The sequence below is a fragment of the Solanum tuberosum genome, unplaced genomic scaffold, assembly GCF_000226075.1.
Source record: "Solanum tuberosum cultivar DM 1-3 516 R44 unplaced genomic scaffold, SolTub_3.0 scf00019, whole genome shotgun sequence".
Taxonomy (NCBI): Eukaryota; Viridiplantae; Streptophyta; class Magnoliopsida; order Solanales; family Solanaceae; genus Solanum; species Solanum tuberosum.
The window spans coordinates 2,301,529-2,312,081 of NW_006238945.1; the positions used below are offsets into that span (position 1 = coordinate 2,301,529).

Sequence of the window (10,553 nt, forward strand, 5' to 3'; positions counted from 1 at the left end):
GGGGGTAAAGAATCAACCTTTGAAATAGGTCACAATCAGGCCACATTAGGACGATCAGTAGTCTAAAATGTGCCAAACTTGCACCCCAAGAAACCCCCACTTGGGTCACATTCTTAGCATCATTCTTGAAGTTCTTGAATTAATTCTAAAATTTCTTATTTATCTTTATTTCTTTTACTTTAAACTTAGTTTTTAGATTTTACATATTCTTTTTTATTTATTCAATTCTTATCAAGCTGTATCAACGCGGGTCAGTCAACATTTTGTTCTTGATTATCTTGAGTGTTTCTTAAAAAAATTGTAGCTTAAAAAGTTAATCTAACTGTCAAAAAAATTTCAGTAGCTTAAAAAATAAGCTACCAGTTGAGATTCTTGTCCAAGATCAAAATGGAAACCAAGAAGAGGGGTAAAATCAAGAGCTTGAAGGTTAAAGCAACTATTATAAATTCTTGTTGGTAGAGTTTCTTGAAAATTCTTTTTCTTTTCTGGAGTTGTTTCTTTGTTTCACCAATCCAATTCATCCTAGGACTTGGTAAATTCTTTATTTTCCACTTCCTTCTGAGGTTTGTGACATGTAAGGTTTAACGATAAATCCAAAAAGGAACCACCAAAAGTAATAACTTTGAGAGGATGAAGACAAGAGTGTGACATCATTAGAGGCAAAAAAACCGAGATTTATTTTTTTGAGATATACACCTATATATTTTAAATATGTCTTGTATAGGTAGTAAAGAGGAAGCAAGGGGTTTTGTAGAAGCCGAATTAAAATCTAAGGATGGGGCATGCTTAAACTGTTTGGAAGGTCGAATGTACAATTTGAAGAATGGAATGAGGACGAAGGTAATGTTAATAAGTGCCATGAGAATTGACAAAGAGTTTGGCTACAATTTAATTAGTACTTATACTGTTGAGGTTGGACATACCTTTTGCTGAGCATATTTTACCTTACATGTTGAAAAGAGTAAAAGTAAATAAAATTGTGTTATTGTCATTCACTCTTGGAGTTGGAGATATGAGGATGTGATTTGGTGTGACGTAATTTTCATGTATTACTGTCATATCTTGTTGGGCAAACCATGGTATGCTTGTAATGGAGCTTAATACAATATAGAAAAGAATTGATACACTCTCAATATGAATAGGAAGAGACCCTCTCTTGCATCATTGACACCATCACAAATCTGTGAAGAACAAAAAGCGCATAGAGGGAATATGGAAAAATTTGAGATAGAAAAGATTGAGAGGAGTATAGGAGTGTATGTTGGGTGAAGAGAATGGCATGTCAAGTGAGAAGAAAAAGTGTGTTTGAGAGAAAAGAAAAGAGAGATGGCCATGAGATAATAAAAGAGAAGGATGGTTGTGAGGTAGAGAGAAAGAAAAAAAGGGTTTGAATGAATAAAAAAGTTTTGGTGAGGAAAAATTGACTCAAAAAAACCCTCAGACTTGTCCCTAGTTGTTTCTTTAAATGAAGGTAATGTTGTATTCTTAGGCATTAAGGAGATAATGGCTACCATCAAAAGAGATTTACAGTTGGCTCAAAGCTAAAACAAAAACTTGCAACACAAAAACCTATAAGGATCTTATAAATCTAAAATCTATATAGCATCCTCTATACCCTCCTCTTTACACCAAAAAAAGAAGTCCTCATACAGTTCCAATTGATTTTCTGAACTGATTCAGCAGTACTCTCAAAACATCTCATGTTTTTTACTCCAAATTGTCCACCATATGCAGGAGGATCATATTCCACCACTTCTTCTAACTTTTACTCCCCCATCTCCTGATCCAGTAGCTCAAAAGATCAGCAGTATGTTCTGGCATGGTCCATCTAGTCTGTGTCATGTCCAAGAATAATTCCCACAACTGGGAAGTGACTTTGCAATGTAAGAACAAATGACTGTTTGCATCATTTGCTTTCCATTACAAGGGGAATACCAAGAGGCTATCTGGAAGCCTCTCCTTTGAAGCTTTTCATGGGTAAGGAAGGCTCTTCTAGCAACCAGTCATGAAAAACATCTTAACTGGCACTTTGTTCTTCCAGATCTTCCCCCAAGGGCCACTAATTTTCCCTGGTAAAGCATGCACTTTCCTTCTGTATAGCCTGGTTACTGAGAGCTTTCCATCACTGTTATGTCTCTATCTTACTGAGTCAACTTCCATGTTTGTGCCCCTAAAATCATTTAGAACCTGCCACAGAGCAACTACTCTCCCAATTTCCCAGTCATTCAAGATTCTTCTAAATCTCAGATTCCATCCATGGAGAGACCATACCTCATTAACCATTGCTTCTAGATTGGTACTAAGAATGAACAGATCAGGATAGGAAACCATTAGGAGCTCCTGACCAATCCATAGCAGTTTCCAGAACTTAATTTTGGTGCCAGTGCCTAATTTGATAGTAATGTCCCTGACCAACTGGTTCCTCAAGCTCCTAATTGTTCTCCAGACTGAAATCCCATAGGTACTGTTGACTGGACTTGAACACCACTGCCCATTTTGACCATATTTGCTGACAATCACTTCCCTCCAAAGAGTTTGCTCTTCATTTCCAGATCTCCATACTCATTGGTTAATAGGCATTTGTTTTGTAACCCCAAGTATCTGATGCCACGACCTCCAACACTTCTGCACAGCTGTGCAACTTGCCACTTTACCAAATGAATACAGTTCCCTCTTTATTACCCAAACCATAAGAAGTCTCTTCTTAGCTTGTCTAATCTTTCTTTCACCTTAGCAGGCAAAGGAAAGAGACACGTAACATAGGTAGGCAGGGAATCTAGGACAGAGTTTATCAAAATAGTTCTCCCACCCAAAGATAGGTACTGAGCCTTCCAGTTAGCTAGTTTCCTTTCAGTTTTTTCAATGATACCTTCCCAAATCACCTGTTCCTTGTGTTTGTTCCCCAATGGCATGCCAAGATACATAATTGGGCATTTCTCAATTCTGCAACCCCAGAGTATTAGCAGAGGCACTTAAAATGTGACGAATTTGCACCACAAGAAACTCCCACTTAGACCACATTTTCGGCCCTTAAAATGGGTTCACTTGCGGCCCAAGAAGGACCAGATAGGTGTGAAAATTGTTAGAAAAGTGGTTGTCAAGTTACTAGCAAGTTGTCTTCAAGATTGCCAAAAAAAGGAAGAAATAACCAAACTGAACCGATAAATCTATCTATACTACCTTAAAAGTATAAACTACCTAACTTAAATGTTAAATTATTATAATGCTCCCATTACTAGTTTCTGGGTACGCGTGTGGCGCGTATAGCCAAGTGTACCCATTACGATAAACTTATAGTATATGACAATTGTGCTCCACATAAGTCCTTAGACATCTTATTATATGTTTGACTTGTAACTGTTATTTTTTATTTATGTTGCAGTAAAAAGTATACATGATGGTGGATATAGGAAGAATTTTTACCAATTAGTGTTACACAGATATTGTTAGAGTAAGAGTGTTTGTTCATTTGAAAATTAAAATAGTTATCTAATTTTATATGGATCATTGTTAGTGAACTTTATACTTTAAGATCTCTCTATTATTAATTTAAGAGGCAATATACTAATTCATGAGATAATGAACTAATAATAAATGCATGTATAGTCATTCAATATATCTGTCAAATATTTCATATTATCCATGTAAAACACAAATGATCTGGTATATAATAAAATATCTAATCTTTCATTGAGATAATTTTTAATTTCATTTGGAAATAAGAAATATAATATTGTACATGTTCCACGCCAATAATTATATAAAATCTAAATAAGTAAAATCTATTTAATTGTAATCTAGACACAAATTTCTTTATATAAGCAGAGAACATATTTAACTAAAAAGGAATAAAAAAAAGAATACATTATAAAGGAACATTTAAAACTAATACAAAATTCACTTGACAAATGGTCATCACTATAAGCACTTAACATAAAATAGTACAAATAATTCATTATTTTTTTGTAATTCATACAACATGATTAAAAAAAAGTATTATTTTCTTCCAATTTTTTTTTACAATTAATCAATCAATCAATCATAACGTCTTCATTCCAAATACAACAATAATGTTCTTGCCCTTAACAGTTTTACAAAGATCGATGACAACTTTTCTTCTGCGGTCTATGACTATGACCAGAAAGGAAATCAAAAAAGAAGAAAAAAATGATTACCAAAGATAAGAAAATGGATCTTAATTTATAAGAGAGAATTGACATTAACATACTTTAGTAAGAAGATCAGATAAGAGATTTATAAATTCATTTCCCTTTCTAGGTGACTTTAAATAGGAAAACCTTAGGTGATGGGATATGAAAGGAAAAAGAATTAAAGAGGTCCATCAGTTTCCTACTTAATTATGTAACCTTTGGTCTTCACCTATATTCATTGAACAATATAATTAGGAGTCTTTTTTGTCTTCTTGATAATAATTACTTATAACAATTTAATATTAATTCACCATACAACATGAATAAATTGTATCCGAAAGAATTTGATAAATTTGATATTGGCTTAATGTGTAACTCTCCCTTGTAGTAGTTAAATTTTACTATTTAATATTTAATTAACGATGTATTAGATGATTAATAGTATTTGTATTTGATATAGGGAAAAAATGGTAATCTAACTTTTGCCTCACATTCTTTTCACTATTAGTATAATATGAGATGATGATGATATGATATATGATTATTAAATTCTTATTATACACATATAGATTATACATGATAAGTATTATTAAATTAGATATTTTAATTATGAATTAATCTAAGGAAGTCATTAACATGATAATTAAAATGAAATAATTTAATGTTTAAATTAAATAGTTAAATGCTTTATAACATTTTAATTTATAGTAGGGGTAAAACCGTAATTCAACTTTTAACTTTTTTGTTCCCACTTATAGTAATATATAATATTAATTATAATTATTTATTTTTATTATATTGAAACCAAACACCTTTTCACATTGAAGGTTGTGACATTGCCAAAGAGTTATAACTATTCCGATTAGTTGTGACATTTTTGAAGGGTTGTGACTTTTTTGAAGATTTGTGACTTTTCTGAAGGGTTGTGACTCTTCCAAAAAGTTACGACTTTTCCGATGAGTTGTGACCTTTTTAAGGATTCTGACTTTTTTTTATAAGACATAACGAGCATTTTTTCATACACTACCCTTTGTTGCCAACAAAGAGGGGTTTCCTCACATTTTTAAACTACAATTTTGTGAAATTTTCTTTTGTTCTTCTTCTTCTTAAAACACCTAATTTAGTATATCTTCTATATTTTATATTATATTTATTTATATTATAGTATATTAAAAGAAGGCCTCTTCACATTGAATGCTTACGGCTTTTCTAAAGAGTTGAGACTTTTCCGATGAGTTGTGACTTTTCCGATGAGTTGTGACCTTTCCAAGGGGTTGTGACTTTTCACAAGGGTTGTGACTTTTATGATAAGGCACAATAAGCACATGCTCATACTACCCTTTGTTTTGTTAACTTTGAATGGAGGAGTCCCATCACATTTTTAAACTACAATTTTTTATGTTCTCTATTCTTCTCTTCTTAAAAACTCAAGTGTGATTTAGAGACATTGAGAATCTCAAAGTTCAATGGAATATGAACACTCTCTAACATGAATGTTAAATTGATATAATACTCAAACTAAAAACATTCAATTTAGTATATCTTCTATATTTTATATCAATATTATATTAAAAGTAAGAACTCAAACAATACAATAATAACTAAGTATTGCACTATAAGAGAGGGAGAAAACAATATATTTAAGAGGTGTAACTAAGATATTTTAAGAGTGACTTTTATTTTTACATATTACAATAAGTTTTAAAATGAGAAAAAAAATTTAAAAATGGAAAAAGATAAATTTAATTGGTGGAGGTCATAGAGAAGTGTCAGATCACCTTATCTATATCTAACTTTATATTATAAATAGTTATAGGTGTTTTTCGGATGTTCATTTGACAACTTTCAGTAGTAATCAAAAGAAAGTTTACATCCACTATTCATAGGAACTTATAGTTTATCATTTCATTTATAATTGTTTATTTTTTAAAATTTAATGATATTGACATTATTTTTAAAAATAATGTAGTACATGGTTTGATATTCACGTGCAATGCACGTGCATCAAAACTAGTTATATATATATATATATATTATTATTATTATTATACAAGCATAATATATTATTTTATAAACAATTTTAAATATCTTATACTATATGTTCTCATCAAAATTTACTTAATTTATTTATGAAAGCAAAAAGGTCCAAGACGAGAACATTTATCTTATTGGGTTCATATATATTTGTGTCTATGATAATTTTTTGTGGGACTAAGAATGTCATTGTCTCTTCCTTCTAGGCCAAAATGATGAATTTTTTAAGTTTTATTCACAGTAAATTTAGTGAGCGAAAGTTCCATAATGTTAGTTGTTCTAACTATTTTTCGTTTTGAATGAATTTTTTAAAATTTGTGTATGGTTAATAACCGAATAGTCGAACCAAACCGAACCGAAACCAATAATAATCAAACTAATAAATGTATATTATATTTGGTTTGGTTTTGATAATTTAAAAACCAATTAAATTGGTTTGGTTTTGATTTTGACCAATAACCGACCCGTGAACACACCTAGTAGTAGTATTTTGGCAATCACATAGCCTCCTATTCTTCAAGGTATGTTGGTGGTGGTGATGGATGAATTGACACGACATATTCAAGGGAAAATACTATTAGACCCTCAGGTTGATAGTTCGGTTGGCTCAGGCTTGGTTAGGGATTTACATGATGGACCTAGCCATGACCCAATAACTTTGGTTAAGATCAAATTTACTTAAGGCAAGACCTTGGCAGTGGAGTGGCTAAGGCATGCAAGGGAAGGTGCCGTCAAGGCATGACAAGGGATGGACAAGCTAAAGAAAAGCAAAACTATGATTGTGGCATGATTGTGGCTAAGACAAGTTTGTGGACTATGAGCGAGGCAAGGCAGACGACTAAGAAGATTGGGCACCAATGGCAAGATGTGTGGGAAAGAACCTGCGCACAACACAGGCATGTGGATAAGGCGCAAAGTTGCATGTTAGGTGGGCTTTTGGCACCAAATTTGAAGGTTGCCTACATGTACTGCGCACATGCATCGCAATTGGGCAGTTACATAGTTTCTAGTTGTTTGTGGCATTGTCATCACGATTAATAAGACTTGTATTTTGAATTCAAATAGGCCTACCAGTAGGGGGATGTCAACTACATAGGATAAGACATGTGTATGGCATGTGACAAGGTGTTGTCACCTATTTATTGTCACATACCAGATTTGGCTTGTGGATGAATTTTGTAAGGCTGAGTGTTTTTGTGCTTCTTTGTGGCACGAGTTAAATACAAAATTGGGAAGCGATTCCTGTATGTGCCTTGTGCTGTAATTTCTTATGCTAGGCTAATCTAAGTGCTAAACTAGATTGAGGGAAAAAGAAAGTGGGTTGAGTCATAGTTGTGTGACTGTTGCGTGGATTAAACCAGAGAGAGTTGACCCTATAATTGATACAATTGTATATTATGTACAAATGACATACTATTGATTCACAACACATGACGGAGTTAATGATAGACGGGAGGTTTGAAAACAGACCTAAGAGTCAAAAGGTTTCAGGTTGAGCAGGAGTAAGATTGAGTACATGAAGTACAAGTTCGATGACGCATCATATGAAGCGGATGTGGAAGTGAGGGTTAATGCACGGGTCATCACCACGACAGGAAGCTTCAAGTATCTTGGGTCAATAATCAAGGAAATGGAAAGATCGACGATGATGTCACACACCATAGTGGAGCCAGGTGGATAAAATGGAGGCTCGCATCTAGTGTCTTGTGTGATAAAAATGTGCCACAAGAATTAGAAGATAATTTCTATAGAGTAGTTGTTATACCAACATTGTTATATAGGGGGAAGAGTGTTGGCTAGTCAAAAATTCACACGTTCAGAAGAATGAAATGTAGTAGATATGAGGATGCTTAGATGGATGTGTGGACACACTATGAGGGATAAGATTAGGAATGAAGATACATAGGGCAAGGTGGGGAGTGGCCTCAATAGTGGACAAGATACGAAAAGTGAGGCTGAGATGGTTCGGGCATGTAAAGAGGAGCACAAATGCCCTGATAAGGAGGTGCGAGAGGTTTGTAGTGATAGGTCTAAGGAAAGGTAGAAGTAGACTGAGGAAGAATTGGGGAGAGGTGATTAGACATGATGTGACACATTTTCAGCTCACCAAGGACATGACCTTAAAGATAGGAAAGCACGAAGGTTAAGGATTAGGGTAGAGGGTTAGTAGGTAGTCGAGTCATTTCTCTCTCCTGTTGGAGAACATGGTTCTAGCTTAGAGCACCTTTTCTGCTCCCTCTTCTTCTTATTTGTATCAATATTATTTTCTATTATTATTTTTTTTCTTCAACTGTATTTGTAATGTTGTTTATTTTACTTGGGTTATCTTTACTATTTTCGTTGTCAATACTTTTTTATCAAACATTCACTATAACTTTTACTCTTGTAATTGTCAAACATGTTTTCGACAATACTTTTTTTTTTTTTTTTTTTTTTTTATGAAGTAAGAAGAATGTTCATTAACCAAGCATCAAGCAGATGCACAGATTACAAAAGAAAGAAATATCAACTCCCAAAAAGGCAAAAAAAAGCTATCTAAACAGCTAACAGCAGAGATCTATGGAGCTGATAAATTCTAGGATACTTTTTCTTAAGTCGGGGATCTATTGGAAAATGGAAACATCCTCCTACCTCACACAAGGTAGGGGTAAGGCATGCGTGCACCCCACCCTCCCCAAACCCCACTTATGAAATCACACTGATATGTTGCTTTTATAGTTCTTTTTTTTACTGTTGTTGTTTCTTTTTCTTTGGTTATCTAATATTTTTCTTTTCTTAGTATTTTCATTAGAACTTCTTGCACTCTTGTATTTTTCTCAAACCTGTTTGAATGCTTTCCTTGAGCTGAGGGACTATCAAAAACAACCTTTTTACCTCACATAGGGTAGGGTTAACATGTGTGTACACTGTGTATGTTGTTTTTTCTTTTTGATGACTATGGTGTCTAGGCCAGCTTTCGCGCACCTCGACTAATTCTACGGGATACATGTAACAACATCACATTTTTATTACTATGTATGTTGTTGTTGATTTACGTAGAGCAATTTATTCAATTCTTGAATCCTAACTCGATTCTTATCACCTCTTTCTACAAACTAGATCATTTTAAATATGGCTAGATGAAAATGACTTCTTGATCATCAGAAGAAGATTTTATATTGTACTGGATCAGCTAAAATGTGCAATACAGGCAATAATCTTTAATGACAAGGCGTAATGAAAAGAGTAGTTGAATAAGAAATCAGGAACAACTTATCAAGGACCTATATAGTTCTAAACTATCCTTTTGCTTTAGCATGTAATGAGTAGAAAGAATATACCTTGACTATTTGACCAGTTCGTGTTTTTATGTAAAGGCCAGCATCACTATCAGGGCTATGTATCTCTACAGCATCTCTAGTAAACATGCCACAAGTAAGACCTACAAGTTGAAATCAACCAGTAATCAGCTAAAGCAGGAGATAGGGCAATGAACAAGTAAATATCCCAGAAAAGAAAATAAGACTAACATTAAAAATATCCACCCAAGTTATTTATCAAAAATAAAATAAAAAATATCCACCCAAGTTACAATGTCATCAAAGATCTTTATATTCATGCAAAATGGTTTGACGATGTAAATGGCAATACAAAAACTCGATTGAAGGGTGAAGCTGCATCTGTGCAGGCAAAGAAACCATATATTTTTCAATTAACATTTTCGTTTAGGAAAGAATATGGAGCTAGATCTACAAATAGCAGACCCCTGTTACCTTGGATTTATCTTCCATTCTCCACATAAATCCCTCTAAGGCTGGCAAACGGACCGGTTTTTGTCCGGTCCGGTCCGGTTCCGGTCCGGTTCCCGTACCGGTAAGACCGGTACCGGTTGAACCGGTAAGGAACCGGTCTTATAGGTACCGGAACCGGTACCGAAACGGAACCCGGATTTTTATCCGGTTCGGTAAGAACCGGTTCCGATCCGGTAAAACCGGTTCCGGTCCGGTTCAACGGTCAAATTTTTTTTTTTTTTAATTTTTTTTTTTTTTTAAAATGTAAACGTTAAGAGCCGTTGGGCCCTTTTAGCCGTTGGGCTGGGGCCCAAAACGGCTCCAAACAGCCCCCCCACCCCTCTCTACCCCTTAACACTATAAATATATCATATTTTTTCATTTAAATCACAAATTCACAAACTATCTTATAAAATCTCTTAATTTTCAATCTCTCATAAATTCATAATTATTATTTTGTGATATTGACTTGGAGTTCGAATTTCGGAGATTTATTTGAAGTAAATCGGAAGCTTCAATTGGCATCTCTCAATTCCGGCTTTGGTTATACGTCTACTTTTACGTAGACGTTCGGTACATTCGTTCCAACTTTAATTTT

At 33.9% G+C, this 10,553-nt stretch overlaps 1 protein-coding gene across 3 annotated transcripts in view; it reads right to left on the reverse strand.

Annotated features, from left to right (window-relative positions):
• LOC102583905 (uncharacterized) overlaps positions 1-10,553 on the reverse strand; it is a 38,412-nt gene that overhangs the window by 6,914 nt on the left and 20,945 nt on the right. For all 3 annotated transcript variants that reach the window (XM_015304044.1, XM_006340493.2, XM_015304035.1), the window contains one exon: positions 9,506-9,606. In XM_015304044.1, coding sequence (XP_015159530.1) covers positions 9,506-9,606 — 101 coding nt within the window. The remainder of the gene's footprint in view (positions 1-9,505; positions 9,607-10,553) is intronic.